This window comes from Salmo trutta, chromosome 5 (genome assembly GCF_901001165.1).
Source record: "Salmo trutta chromosome 5, fSalTru1.1, whole genome shotgun sequence".
Taxonomy (NCBI): domain Eukaryota; kingdom Metazoa; phylum Chordata; class Actinopteri; order Salmoniformes; family Salmonidae; genus Salmo; species Salmo trutta.
In genome coordinates this window covers 46,675,948-46,692,049 of record NC_042961.1, presented here as the reverse complement: position 1 = coordinate 46,692,049, position 16,102 = coordinate 46,675,948, and the positions used below count along the sequence as shown (strand labels likewise).

At 40.4% G+C, this 16,102-nt stretch overlaps 1 protein-coding gene across 2 annotated transcripts in view; it reads right to left on the bottom strand.

The window, feature by feature from the left end:
• The window catches only part of LOC115194265 (ATP-binding cassette sub-family A member 1), a 220,755-nt gene that overhangs the window by 84,035 nt on the left and 120,618 nt on the right, over positions 1-16,102 (bottom strand). For both annotated transcript variants that reach the window (XM_029753857.1, XM_029753858.1), the window contains exons 30-32: positions 12,715-12,842; positions 5,037-5,138; positions 3,645-3,834 (exon numbers count right to left, since the gene is read on the bottom strand). In XM_029753857.1, the coding sequence (XP_029609717.1) occupies positions 3,645-3,834; positions 5,037-5,138; positions 12,715-12,842 (420 nt within the window). The remainder of the gene's footprint in view (positions 1-3,644; positions 3,835-5,036; positions 5,139-12,714; positions 12,843-16,102) is intronic.

Genomic DNA, 16,102 nt, shown 5'->3' with positions numbered 1-16,102 from the left:
AAGATCCTACATCTGTACTTCAGAACGTGACGCCAAGCAGAAAAAAACAGTCATCTCCCTCACAAGCTCCACAGAACCAAATGATCTCAGATTTGTCAGACTGTGCTTTTGGATATTTGTTTGGAAACTGTGTCAGTACTATATCCGCCTCTTAGACATTCAAGTTCCTCTAAGAACAGGAGGGGGTAAAAGAGAGGGGAAAGAAGGGTGAAAAACAGAGGAACTTTTCACAATGTCTGTGCAAGTCAAAACACTGTCTGCAAATACATGTCAAAAGGCATCACACCTTCGCATAGCGCTGCAGGGATAAAGTGTCACTCCTTACATCTTCTCTGACAAGAATGTAAATTTATTCATCCACTGTATTTGATTTATCACCCTATTTTGGTCTTTGATCAACTGTTGAATGTACCATTCAGGTGGGTGACTAACTCTGTCGATCACCTATCAAATCAACCTCACGCCTCCTCACCAGTAGAGTGTTTGTCCTCAGTCTCAAGGAGTGTCCACAGATATCTCCCAGCTGGGATTTGGACAGGCACATCAAACCAGGAGTTGATTGACAAAATAGACAGGTGGTATTTCTGTCTGAGGGAAGAAAACGATGTGGCTGTCAATACAAAGCCCCCAGAATCAAAACAGTGAATGTCATGACTACCCCATCTAGTAGTATTGGGATTCGTAGATGTTTGTGTCTTGAAAAGCACGACTCAAAGGACTGGTTTTAGTTTTTGTGTGTAAATGTGGGATATTGACTTTCTATTTACATGCCAAGACACCAAGAAAAAAAGGAAAATAATCAGTCAATCAAACCACTGGGTACTGTATACTGACTTTCAGTGCTTTTGATCATTTGCGAAACTTTATACATTATTATAACTTTTTGTGTGCCCTATAACCGGGATTGATTTAGATCATGAGTTCATTATTCAGGGGTACATTCATTCCCTTTAACTTTTTGTCATTGCACTTAAACCATTTGCGGGAGCGGAACATATTTTCTTAGAAAATTATTTGGTTTCCTAAAACCCAGCAGAACAGAAACAGCTCATGTCAAGACATGAACAACTGTCAATGAGCCAAGCATGAACGACCCTAGAATGTAACAAAAAGCATTATGTATGCAGACACATTTCCCTCTGGTCCTGTAATGGACTATAATCTACCATCTTTATGATAGATATGTTTCCAAGATCACTTGGCACACTCAGACTCTCATCTCACATACCTCAAATAATAACCCATAATGCACTGGCAGAGAACAAACCTTGTGTAAACACCAAAAGCCATTTCCAATAAAAGTTAGAATGCACCTGTCCATCAATGTCTAGCTTTTTCATTACCATTCAAGATATTGGAGCCATGGAATGGCATTTCCCCTTCAAGTAAATGTTCTGTGATTGAGTGGACCGGCGGCCATATTGAGTGGACCGATAACCCACACGATGACTGCTTCCGTCTATCCAGTCAAATTGAAATGGTCTGAGGAGCTTTGTCCATTCTAGTAATTCTCTGTCTACACTGCAGTGCACAAAATGTGGTGAGTAGTTAACTCAATGAGAAAGACAATAGTTGAACAGTTTTGAACAAATGCATTTCTTTAAATTTAAAAGAGAAGCAAGAGCGAGTGAGAGTGTTGTATTTTTTTTCACTTTCACTTACAGTAGCTAGAGAATGCAGCAAGCTAGTTTAGCCTACTCAAACACCCAGCCCAAACAGAGAGGGATGCTATGTTAGCTAGCTGGCTATGGCTATCCAACTCTGGAACTCTTCCAAGTCAAAGTAAGCTTTTGGTTTTATTAATTAATTGCCCGCCGGTGTAACTGCTGAACTGTTTGCTGACTGCATGATTGTAGCGGGTTTACTAATGCGTTAGTTATAGTAGCTATGTTGACTATGATGTTAGTTAATATGGTCACAACAATGTCGGCTGTGTGTAGCGGATATGATATGAAGGTGTGGCTTGGGAAGGATTTTTTGCATGGTCACTGCACTGAAGCACACAAGCATAGGAAAAGGTGAGAGGAGGACAGTGCGTAGATGCGAGAAGGAATTAAACAACGAGCAAAATGATCATGCTGTTTGTATGGGGCTGCTATGAAAGTGAACTGTGTTTGCGTGTGATCAGGTGTGTATTCATTGTACCGATTCTATTGAAAAACGTTTCTTAAAAGGAAGCAAACGGAACAAAGCAGGGATATACAAACCTGAATTTGATCATTGAAACTCTCGTTTGCAACTGTTGGACTAATGATTACACGCTAGATCAGCTAGATGCAGGCAAGAGTGTGCAAGGCAGTAATGAATGTGTCACTGTCTGTCACCTTGATTACTCCATTTTTTCTCTCGACCTGTGCACCTATGTTGAAAACTTGAATTCATAGGCTAGGTTGTAGTAACCTCATGATGTGTATATGAAAAATGTGAGTATCATGTAGTAGCCTAAACCTGTTGATGTTACATTGAGCTGTGTGAATGGTATATGAATGACAGTCATCCAATATGCTGTAATAGAAATGAGATTAACATCCTCCCTCACTGACCGACACTGACTGCAGCTATATACTTATTAAGTAGACTTTGACTTAAGAAGATTGTTGTGCTCACTTCACCATATTGATTTAATTGAATTAGTGTTTTTTATGTAGAGAACTTATCCGGTTTTACAGTGTACGTTTGGAGCAATCCATTTAGGCCATGTAATGGTTCTAGGGGGAAAGAGCCCCAAGCCCGGTGACCATGAGGACCTCCCATCTATCCCAGCCAGGATTAAGAATCCAGAGGTCAGCTCAGGAACATTGGCCCTCCTGCATTTGGCCATGTATGTTGATAGGGTAATAGCTTATAAAACATTGCCATTGATTTCCAGGAGACAGACAAAGCTCAGGTCTTGGACGTTATAGGGGAGGGGGTGGACATCAGCAAGCTCAGTGCTAACCCGTACCTGCTCTCCAAGGGTTGGTCTACGAGAGGTCAGAGTTCACGGGTTGCCAAAAAAAGAGTGATGAGACGCATTATCTCAACATACATTTTTGTCTTAAGACCAGCCATAAGGCTATTGTGGAAGACATGAGACAATAGTAACATTAATGTCATAAAACAATGTCCAAATTCACTGGATACATGTTCCCATATGGGCATATATTGGGTGTTGGATATGAATACTCTGGTTGACCCTTGTAATATAGTAACTGTGGTTAATGATCATAATGTATTGTCCTGTTGGATTAAATTGATTGATTGGTAAGGTGTATATATTACAATGGGGAGACAGAGCATTCAATCAGTATTACCCCAAGAAAGAGGGTTACCCTGGGAAACATGGTTTCACAACAGAAACCCCTGCATTGCCATTGCCGGACACTAGAGACATAACACACTGAACCAACTATGTTACACTTCACCCCCCTTTGACCTCCTCCTCACTGCACCTGGGTCACTGCACCAATTTTGTCTGGGGTTGGAAGCCTGCCCTCTTGAGCTGGCAGAGCTAAAGCTTAGGCATTCGTTCGGGGAGCTAACACAAGACTTCAGGTCCAACGCAGGTTGCCAGATCAGCACACATTTCAGGCCAGAGGTCTAGTACTGCTATTGTAAATCGTTATGTTACAGGGAGACCTGGGGTTGCCAGATTGTGGACTAACCTGAGGGGGAGGCAGCCCACCGGCTCCAGGTGGGCAATCTGGCAACATGGTGGTCTTTTGAGGAGTGCTGCACTGGCAGTTAGGGGAAGGGTTGGCCATGCTCCAGTTTCCGTTGATGAAGATGTTGCTGATAGAGGGATCCACTGTGGGAGTGAACCACTTAGAATCATTCGGGACACATGGGAGATTTCTGGAGAAAAAGGGGTAAAACAACAATGATAATGATGAAACATGAGAATCCATTTGCTAACCTTCATAAGAAACCAGCATAATTCAATAAAGAATACATCCGAATAGGAAAAATGGTACTTCGGCAGAAGAATTCTCAGCAGTTATCCTCAGAAAGACATGCCATTCTCATATAATACCCGTTTTAGGTCAAGCTCTTTCTAAACGTAGATAATAAATCACGTTATCAACACAGCTACAGCATACAAGTCTCCTAATCTAAAACATGGAGGTAATGTAGCATGTTTCAATAAGCAGCTGAAGAATTAGGGAAGCAGAACAGCTTGATAAAGCATGTTGAACCTGATCAGGCTTGACAGAGAGAAGATAGAGCAGATATAGGATATCAGGGGTACTTACTATTGTCAACATTATTTCAACCCCTAACCGTAAAAAAACAAGGCAAATCTACACAATACAAACATCATTCACCTCTGGGAACCCCAGAACAAATGAATATAAAATAAATGGTGGTATATAAGTTAGAATGAAGCCGTGAATAATGTATTATGTTTATTCATGTATTATACGATACATTGTAAATGCCTTCAGTCGTATGCAATTAATATTTGAAGAATCTTATTCCATGGTTGGATTAAGTCAATGATTTACTTTACCGCATGGATATTGTGTTAGAACATGTAAGAATAAAACTGAACTTTGTCTCTCAAAGAATTATCCTCCATGAGATATTCAACTTCAGATTCGGTCAAAACATAATTTTTATAAAAACATGCCAATGGGCCATACTTTGATCCAATTCCAAATCAACCAGCTTTAGATTTGGTCAAAACAACATGTTTATTGTCTTATTGAGGTGAGCAATGTGCCAATGGGGGAGATGTTTGCCCAATTTCAAATCGACCCATAGCCCCCACCCAAAATGCACCGGTGGCGATCTGAAGGAATGACAGACAAGGAAACAATGTGGGAACATTTACACCAAGCATATCAGAGGGTATGCAATCCTTTCGAATGTTCAGGAGTCTTATGGCTTAGGGATAGAAGCTGTTTAGAAGCCTCTTGTACTTCCTGGACAATGTAGCTATTGTCATGCTGTGCAAGAACATTTGAAACAGGAGAAACACTGCAAACAAAACAAATGTAGTAATAATCTGTGGATTGAGGGACAGGTGTGTTAAAATGGCCGCTGGTCATACTTACGGTATCGGGTTGTTGGCCATGCAGCGAGTCCCAAACCCAGGATTATTCACCAAAGAGTCCGCCACCCGAGCAACCTCCGTGTTATTTGGCGGTCCATCATTGCTGTAATGAAATTGGACCTTGTTAGCTAGACTCCAACACTATCCCTTACAGGAGGGCTAATTATCGACATAATCCAAGGTGATCGTCTAATCATTTAATTGCCCACCATCTTGGATTTACAAAACATCCCCAGTCCTCACGATAACAAACAGACTGTGCACATATTCAGAGAATGTGGAAACAGAACATTTTGAAAGGTGCAAACTGCAATTTCTACATCCCTCCAACCACATCCCTTAGATTGACAGGAAACCAAGTGGTGGGGCTGCCATTGACTGAAAAACAAACGAAGCATTGTGGCTTTAAGAGCTGAATGTGAGGCAGAAGTTCAGGCTCAAAGCACTTGGATCATGACCTGACCAACTGTTTATCCTGGTGGAACTTTGGGAGTTTCAATTACTGGACCAGATACCGTAACCGGGGTTGATCAAGCACGCTATAGCATTGATTAGTTCACGGAGGGTATGGCCCACGGGAATCAACAAAGATGAAGAGAATGGGTATAATGTATCCATCTCTAGATAGAGAAATTTGCCAAAAGGAAATGAGACCAAAAGGTGTTTTTTTTTGTACTTTTGGATTTAAAGTAGTGCATGATGCCCAGCTAACATGCAACCAGACTTAGTTTAATAAAGGATGAATGAAGAATCGTTGTATGTCGCTGGTATTTTGTTGAGAACATTACATTTCCAAATGAATACACACCACTGAGCACGTATGGGTGAGAAAAGCTCTTGGCATTCTGACTGAATGGAGCACATGTCAACATAACAAACTCTGTGTGTGTATATGTGTGTGTGTGTGTGTGTGTGTGAGTGTGTGCGCACGCATGCTTACGTGTGAGAGTGCGTGTGTGTGTGCATCAGAGCACGCTATTGTACATATGTGCCTGGAGGAAAAACAGACCGCTTTCTACAATCAATGTATACACAATCTCTGCTCTTTGTCTTGAGTGTACCTTGGCGCTGCGAAAACAGCTTTTTATAAAGATCATGGCTAGGGTCCAGCTGTAGTCACTGCTGGCCAATGGGATTAATACAATGTTCATAGGCTCATTTATCTCTCATGAAGGTCAACCTATAATTTCCGCCACCATAAGCGAGGAGTCCAATCGAAGTGGCTGATTGTAAAAATGGATTTTGCTCAGCCATCTGTTTTAACATTAACAATAGCTGGGTCTGCTTCCCAAATGGCACCCTATTCCCGATATAGTGTACTAGTTTTGACCCGGGCCTGTAGGGCACTGGTAAAAAGCAGTGCACTATAAAGGGAATAGGATGCCATTTGGGAAGCACTCTTATTCAAAGTAACAAGACAATTGGGGGATCAAAACGAGCAGAGACAGACTGGAACTAATCTTAGGTTGAATCGTAGGTATATCTACAGAAAGGGAAAATCAGGTAATAGTCTATTTAGATGCAATGAGATAACAACAAACAATGCAGATCTGAGTGTTGAAATACTAATTTGGGAAATAAAATAGGCTTAATGTTCCCGGAAGGAAATATGATGTGTTTCCTTGAGTGTAAAATATAAATGGTTACTTTCTCATCAGACTGCTTTGGTAGAAAGGATGGTTTTGATCATCATAGCCTCCACTCTCCTGGTAAAGGAAAATCAGTCAGGTGGATGAACTTTGTGAAACGTCACAGAGTAACAGAGTAGAGAGTAGTCTAATTAAACATGCAACCCCCTCCTTTCAACTCCCCTAATATCTGAGACAGCATTGTACGGATATTACATGTTAAAGGAATGAAGTCCTAAGACAATTTTGTCCATGGGACAATTGTGTTTGAATCTAATAGTGTCATCAATGTACGACCATACTGTGATATGAATTTAGTATCAGGACGACTTCTTTTTAAACCAATCTTTTTAACCTGCATTTGAATCTGCATTTTTTTGCCACATTTCCCAGGCACATTTGGTTGACATTGACTAATTGAGCTTGTATGAATTATGCATACCTTCTCTGTCTCAGCCTGGTATGGCTTTCCAGCTTAAGACTTCACAAAGGGAAGTGTCTTAAAATTATTCAGGGGAGAAGACAATATGCAGTAATTGACCACAGAGAATGTCAGAGAAGAGAAAGAACTTCAGCTTGCTAATGATGTGACACATAACCAGGCTAGATTCTGGTCGTTCTGTTGAGTTCTGCATATTTAATGTGGCGTAACAATTGCAGTTAAAACTCACTGCCTTTAGTCTAACTTTGACTAAGAAGGTGAAGCTCTACCTGTGATTTCCATAGCAACATGCTAGAGCCTGATATTGTCTGTTTAAAAGCCCAGTGCAGTCAAAAATCTGTTTTCCCCATATTTCTTGTATCATATTGTAAAACAGCTGATGAAACTAATATTGTAGAAGTGTGAATAAGTTTGATCAGTGTTATTCCTGATATTTGCTGGTTGAAAGTACAATCTAATCAGCAGGTTTGCATGGGGGCGTGTTTCGGCTTTCCATGTTGACTGGTTGAAAGTACAATCTAACCAGCAGGTTTGCATGGGGGCGTGTTTCGGCTTTCCATGTTGACGTCACCATGTGGTTAATTGGTTTATAGACCAATAACAAAGAGAGTTCCAAACCTCTCTGCCTAGAACAGCTAGTTTTCAGTTTTCCCCTCCCCACTCAGACCACTCCCAGAAAGATTCTTCCTTGAAGATAAAAAGCAATTTTTGCCCATTTTAATGGAACACTGTTACAGCAATGTACTTAATTGTTACCCAGAAATGATTTGATATTGCTATAAAAACGGCTGCATTTGGCCGCCTTTAAACTGTCCAACGGGATCAATCTATTACAATGCAATGATCTCCCCTGGATAAAATAAGCAAACCTCAATAGAATATCAATGTGCGGGAGCAGGGACTCCAATAAGATTCATTGTCACTGCAGCGGTTGGATACATTAGCAGAGTATCGGCAACTCTATGAAATATTCAACATGTTTTTCACATTATATCTACGTTTTTCGGGATGTATTTCAGATGCAAACCCCAAAACACAGAAAATGAAATTCTCAAAGAAAATGTACTGATGGTGAACTTTCACAGAAGATATCTGTGTTACTGTAAGTCTAAAAACAGGCTTGTCGATATGTTATGTATTGAATACTTATGTTGCCCATAATAGGACAGCCTCAATCTCAGGAGAACATAAAATCCTGCTGAGATTGAGGCTATCCTAATATGGGCACGGTAAATGTAAGTGTTTTTTTTGGGCCACTTGAACAAAGAAGAGCTGTAGAACTTTTTGAAGATCTGAGGGCCCATGACAAATCTTTTCAGCCTCCTGAAGGGGAAGAGACATTGTCGTGTGTTTGTGTGTGTGGACCATGTTAATTCCTTTTTGGCGTAGACACAGAGGAGCTTGTAGATCTCAACCCTCTACAGCCCCGGTGATGTAGATGGTGGCGTGCTCGGCCCTCCGTTTCCTGTAGTCCATGATCAGCTTTGTCTTGATGACGTTGAAGGAGATCATCTTGACTGAATGCATCACCGCTTGGTATGGCAACTGCTTGGCAACCGACCACAAGGAGCTACAGAGGGTAATGCGTACCCTGCAGTACATCACTGGGACCGAGCACCCAGCCATCCAGGACCTCTATACAGTATAAGAGGCTGGCCCTAAAAATTGTCAAAGACTCTAGCCACCCAAGTAATAAACTGTTCTCTCCGCTACCGCACGGTAAGCGGTACTGATGCACCAAGTCTGGAACCAACAGGACCCTGAAAAGCTTCTACCCCCAAACCATTAGACTACTAAAAAGTTAACCAAGTAGCTACCCGGACTATCTGCGTTGACCCTACTTGCACAACTCTTTTGACTCGTCACATATGCTGCTGCTACTGTTTATTATCTATCCTGTTGCCTAGTCACTTTATACCAACCTATACAGTACCTACTTATTCAAGGGTTTTTCTTTATTTTTACTGTTTTCTACATTGTAGAATAATAGTGAAGACACCAAAACTATGAAATAGCACATATGGAATCAACACAAAAAAGTGTTAAACAAATCAAAATATATTTTATATTTGAGATTCTTCAAAATAGCCACTCTTTGCCTTGATGACAGCTTAGCACACTCTTGGCATTCTCTCAACCAGCTTCACCTGGAATGTTTTTCCAACAGTCTTGAAGGAGTTCCCACATATGCTGACCACTTATTGTCTGCTTTTTTTCATTCTGCGGTCAAACTCATCCCAAACCATCTCAATTGGGTTAAGGTCAGGTGATTGTGGAGGCCAGGTCATCTGATGAAGCACTCCATCACCTCCTTGGTCAAATAGCCCTTACACAGCCTGGAGGTGTGTTGGGTCATTGTCCTGTAGAAAAACAAAAGATAGTCCCACTGGCGTATCGCTGCAGAATAACGTGGTAGCCATGCTGGTTAAGAGTGGCTTGAATTCTAAATAAATCACAGACAGTGTCATCAGCAAAGCACCCTCACACCATCACACCTCCTCCTCTGGGCTTCATGTTGGGAACCACACATGTGGAGATCATCCGTTCACCTACTCTGTGTCTCACAAAGACACGGCAGTTGGAACCTGCAATTCAACCATGAAGGTCTGTTTCATGCAGTCTCCTAGGAACAGTTGATGTTGAGATGTGTCTGTTACTTGAACTCAGTGAAGCATTTATTTGGGCTGCAATTTCTGAGGCTGGAAACTCTAATGAACTTATCCTCTGCAGCAGAAGTAATTCTGGGTCTTCCTTTCCAGTGTTGGTCCTCATGATAGCCAGTTTCATCATAGCGCTTGATGGTTTTTGCGACTGCACTTGAAGAAACTTTCAAAGTTCTTGAAATGTTCCATATTGACTGTCCTTCATGTCTTTAAGTAATGATGGACTGTCATTTCTCTTTGCTTATTTGAACTGCTCTTGCCATAATATGGACTTAGTCTTTTACCAAATAGGGCTATCTTCTGTATACCACCTCTACCTTGTCAGAACACAACTGATTGGCTCAAATGCATTAAGAATGAAAGAAATTACAGAAATCTACTTTTATAAAAGCACAGTTGTTCATTGAAATGCATTCTTGGTGACTACCTCATGAAGCTGGTTGAGAGAATGCCAAGAGTGTGCACAACTGTCATCAAGACAAAGGGTGGCTACTTTGAAGAATCTCAAATCTCAAATATATTTGTTTCACACTTTTTTGGTTACTACATTATTCCATATGTGCTATTTCATAGTTTTGATGTATTCACTATTATTCTACAATGTAGAAAATTGTAGAAATAAAGACAAACCCTTGAATGAGTAGGTGTGTCCAAACTTTTGACTGGTACTGTATGTACTGTACTACCTCAATTACCTTGTACCACTGGACATTGACTCGGTACTGGTACCCCATGTATATAGTCAAGTTATCGTTCCTCATTGTGTATTTATTCGTCATGTTATTATTTTTCTACATTTTTCTCTCTGCATTGTTGGGAAGGGCCAGTAAGTACGCATTTCACTGTTAGTTTACGAAGCATGTGACAAATAAATTGTGATTTGATTTGAGGTTAGAAAGAAATTGCGTATGTCCCATATGGCACCCTATTCCCTATGGAGTGCACTACATTTTTCAACAACAAAAAAATAAGTAGTGCCTTATATTGTGAATAGGGTGCTATTTGGGGCACACAGTAAGATGAATTATTTAGTATGCCATTGCAGACTCAACCATGGAAGGAAAGGACTAGCCTGGTCCTAGACCTTAATGTGCTTCAGACAACTTCTCTGACAATCAATGTCATGATGACATACAGTATGGGGTTGATATGACGGCGATAGTCAGAAGAGTTGGCTGAAGCACACACACTTAGAGACCAGACCTGGAATTAATGGAGTGCCTGATTTAGGGGAAAGTAATCAAAACAATGATTCCCTCCAAACATTGGAACTAGAAGCGATCCGCAGTATCAGCTACAGTATGTGTTTTCTGCATTCACATTAACTTCTTTGGGCTACATGGGACGCCAGTGAAATATCAGGGTGGCAAATTCAAAACAACAAAATCTCATCATTCAAATTTCTCAAACATACGACTATTTTACACCATTTTAAAGATGCACTTCTCCTTAATGTAACCACATTGTCCAATTTCAAAAAGGCTTTACAGTGAAAGCAAAACATTACATTATGTTAGGAGAGTACATAGACAAAAATAACCACACAGCCATTTTCCAAGCAAGGATATATGTCACAAAAACACAAAACACAGCTAAATGAAGCACTAACCTTTGACGATCTTCATCAGATGACACTCCTAGGACATCATGTTACACAATACATGTATGTTTTGTTCGATAAAGTTCATATTTATATCCAAAAACAGCATTTTACATTGGCGCGTGATGTTCAGAAAAGGTATTCCCACCAAAACGTCCGGTGATTGTGCACATCAATTTACAAAAATACTCATCATAAACGTTGACAAAATACATAACAATTATTTTAAGAATTATAGATACAGTACTCCTTTATGCAACCGCTGTGTCAGATTTTAAAATAGCTTTTCGGCGAAAGCACATTTTTCAATATTCTGAGTACATAGCTCGCCATCAAAGCAAGCTATACAGACACCCGCCAAGTTCTGGGGTCACCTAAACTCAGAATTAGTATCATAAATATTCTCTTACCTTTGCTGATCTTCGTCAGAATGCACTCCCAGGACTGCTACTTCCACAAGAAATGTTGTTTTTGTTCGAAATAATCCATATTTATGTCCAAATACCTCCGTTTTGTTTGTGCGTACAGAGCACTATCCAAAGGCATAACGCGCGAGCGTGGTACCAGAGACGAAAAGTCAAAATGTTCCATTACCGTTATTAGAAGCATGTCAAACGTTGTTTAAAATCAATCTTTATGGTATTTTTAATGCACAAATGCAATAATATTCCAACCAGACAATAGCGTATTCATTCCAGAAGAAAAATAAGGAAAGGCGCGCTCGCGGGATCGCGCATATCCAATCCCTTTGTCCCCAGGCAGTCCACTGATTGACTGAGCTCCTATACTCTGCCCAGTTACAGGAGACGGATGAAACAACTTTCTGAAGGCTTTTGACAAACAATGGAAGCCTTAGGAAGTGCAACGTGACCCCACAGACACTGTCGTTTCGATAGGGATAAGAAAGAAGAACTACAATTCTCAGATCTCCCACTTCCTGGTTGAATTTTTCTCAGGTTTTTGCCTGCCATATGAGTTCTGTTATACTCACAGACGCCATTCAAACAGTTTTAGAAACTTCAGAGTGTTTTCTATCCAAATCTACTAATAATATGCATATTCTAGTTTCTGGGCCAGAGTAGTAACCAGTTTAATTTGGGTACGTTTTTCATCCGGCTGTGAAAATACTGCCCCCTATACCTTAAGAAGTTAACAGTATGCTCATTGTTCATAACAACACAGTAGAACTACTTTACATCTTTTAAGAATTATTTTATATCTGTCCCGGTCAGGTTACCCCGCTGCGTTCGCTACGTTTATACATATTCAATACAAATATCAACATGTACACCTGCACTGAGAGGTGTCATTTTAAAGTCTGAGAGCATGACGTTTCAGTGGCTCACCTGTAGAATGTCGTTTGGGGCAGTCCGTACATCCAAGGCTGCAACTCCAGGTTGGGGTACTCAGCAAAAGGGGGGACGATGACGGAGAAGATGAGAGACAGGCAGACGAAGGCAGCAGGCAGAATCACCTGTGTGACATAGATATGATATCAGAATCAGCTGCAAAATGACGCTTCTTTGGTGATGCCTATTTTAGGTGTCCTATCCTGTCAATACACTGTTGTGACACTGTCACAACACAAGGCTGACACAATGCTTGTCATATCAGTTCATGACAATAACGTACTGTCCACATAACTCTGTAATGATACTAACAAAAGTTGCCTATTTTCCATGTTAGGACAGTGTCATGGCTGGTCTGTCATTCATGTCATCATGTGACAGACGCTACATGCAAGTCTTGCATACAGAGTACTGTTACAGTACAGTATGTTCTGTTATTAAGGTAATTTAATCTAATAGTGGGATATCTAAAATAATAATGTGTGTTACGGCACCACTTTCACCAGCCAACCAAACGAACAGAGCATATTCCCCATAGAACTAGAAGAGGGATGTAGTTTCATGTGTACGACCGAGGCTCACTCAGGCAGCATCAAAGTGTTATTGCACAATCCAATTAGTAAATGCTGGGAGTGATAATTTGTCTTTTCACTTGTTTCATGCTTTCACTCAGATTGGAAATGTGTACTGTACTGCACTGAATAAGCATCATTCAAATGAAGTACAGTGCATTCGGAAAGTTTTCAGACCCCTTGACTTTTTCCACATTTTGTTACGTTACATTTGTTTAAAAAAAAAATCATTTTAGAATAAAGCTGTAACGTAACAAAATGTGGAAAAAGGAAAGGGGTCTGAATACTTTCCGAATGCACTGTATCATTGCCACAAATCTATTAATCGTGCTTGCATTTGTGTGTGTGTGTGTGCGTGTGGCGTGTGCGTCCGTGCCAGTGCCTGTGTGTGCCTGCTTGTGTAGTTGTGGAAGAGATGGGTGGGGAGGGTAATTCCTAACATCTACTGCTACAGCAGTTACATCATCCTACCCCCATCATCAGCCCCAACCCCCACCCAATCTCTGTTACACTCCACAACAATAGTGATGCAAGCAAGAAGACATGAGACCGAAGCCTTTTTGTACCCGTGTCAATTATTATGCTCACCGTGAACTTGTTTTGGCTGCCATGCATGTGTAAGGAGTTTTATTAAACACTTTCAAACATCATCAATCGTCTCCCACTTTGCTTTATTCTCTTTTCTACCATCGAAGCTCACTGCCACAATTTCCTCCCTTTCTCTCTCTCGTGGAAATGTTCCCTTTTCATTTCCGTTCTTGGAGCTGACAAAAAGTCACAGATAGAATGCGCAATATCTCTTTAATCACTTGTACCGTTAGGTACTCCACTGAAGAGAGATGTTTGCTCAACTTGATTAATTGCATGCTGCAACTGCCGGAGCCCATTCAAACAGTACAATACATTTGAAAAAATGCTATATTTACCAGAGTTCTATGTAAATGCAGGCACCGGAAAAGGAATAGACCGCGTTTACTGAAAAGCGGCTTAATGAGACAATGCGTAAGATGGAGGACAACAGAACACACACTCTGACTGTAATTGTGTGTGGCAGCTTGTAGTAGTTCTTCTGCAAACGCCCCGCAAACAATACAGAAAAGTCATTACGTTCACAATGTCAATGCACTCTATAGACTGAGTTTAGCAGCACATACTCAAGTCTGGTGAAACAACGAATATCATCTTTCTAAATGGGTACAATACAAACACCAAAACACAATTATTGTGTTTTGTGATTCACTGTAAAATTTCATTTCATTTGAGGGCAGACTGGCTTGTTGGCACAATACATTTGCTTTTGTGAATCAACTAGCTTGCAAATGCACAGGTAATGTACAGTGTACATATTAGGACATACATACTGCATCAGACATCCAACAGAAAATGCATCCAACATGCTACGTGCTACTTGTCTGATGTGGCGTACGTCCTAATATGTACACCGTCCTACATGTAAAACAGACCATCAACCATAGAGACACAGTACCAGTCAAAAGTTTGGACACACCTACTCATTCAAGGGTTTTTCTTTATTTTTACTATTTTCTACATTGTAGAATAATAGTGAATACATAAAAACTATGAAATAACACATATGGAATCATGTAGTAACCAAAAAAGTATTAAACTAAATAAAATATAATTTATATTTGTGATTCTTCAAAGTAACCACCCTTTATCTTGACAGCTTTGCACACTCTTGGCATTCTCTCAACCATCTTCATGAAAAATGCTTTTCCAACAGTCTTGAAGGAGTTCCCACATATGCTGAGCATTTGTTGGCTGCTTTTCCTTCACTTTGCGGTCCAACTTATCCCAAACCATCTCAATTGGGTTGAGGTCGAGTGATTGTGGAGGCCAGGTCATCTGATGCAGCACTCCATCACTCTCCTTCTTGGTCAAATAACCCTTACACAGCCTGTAAGTGTGTTGGGTCAATGTCCTGTTGAAAAAACAAATAATAGTCCCACTAAGCGCAAACCAGATGGGATGGCGTATCACTGCAGAATGCTGTGGTAGCCATGCTGGTTAAGTGTGCCTTGAATTCTAAATAAATCACTTGAACTCTGTGAAGCATTTATTTGGGCTGCAATTTCTGAGGTGCAGTTAACTCTGTGTCTTCCTTTCCAGTGGCGGTCCTCATGAGAGCCAGTTTCATCATAGCGCTCAATGGTTTTGGGACTGCACTTGAAGAAACTTTCAAAGTTCTTGAAATGTTCCAGATTGACTGACCTTCATGTCTTAAAGTAATGATGGACTGTCGTTTCTTTTTCCTTATTTGAGCTGTTCTCGCCATAATATGTACTTGGTCTTCTTCCAAATAGGGCTATCTTCTGTATACCACCCCTACCTTGTCACAACACCACTGATTGGCTCAAACGCATTAAGATAAATAAATATACATTCTTTTTTTAACAAGGCACACCTGTTAATTGAAATACATTCTAGGTGACTACCTCATGAAGCTGGTTGAGAGAATGCCAAGAGTGTGCAAAGCTGTCATCAAGGCAAAGTGTGGCTACTTTGAAGAATATCAAATATAAGATATATTTGGATTTTTTTTAACACATTTTTGGTAACTACATGATTCCATATGTGTTATTTCATAGTTTTGCTGTTTTCACTATCATTATGCAATGTAGAAAATAGTAAAAATAAAGAAATGAATGAGTAGGTGTGTCCAAATCTTTGACTGGTACTGTACAGTATATGATATACTAATAGTGTTCTATTTAATTATATTCCATCAACAGGGATTTTGATAATCATCCTAATCATGACACCTTGGTCTCAATCCAGACCAGTGTGGAATC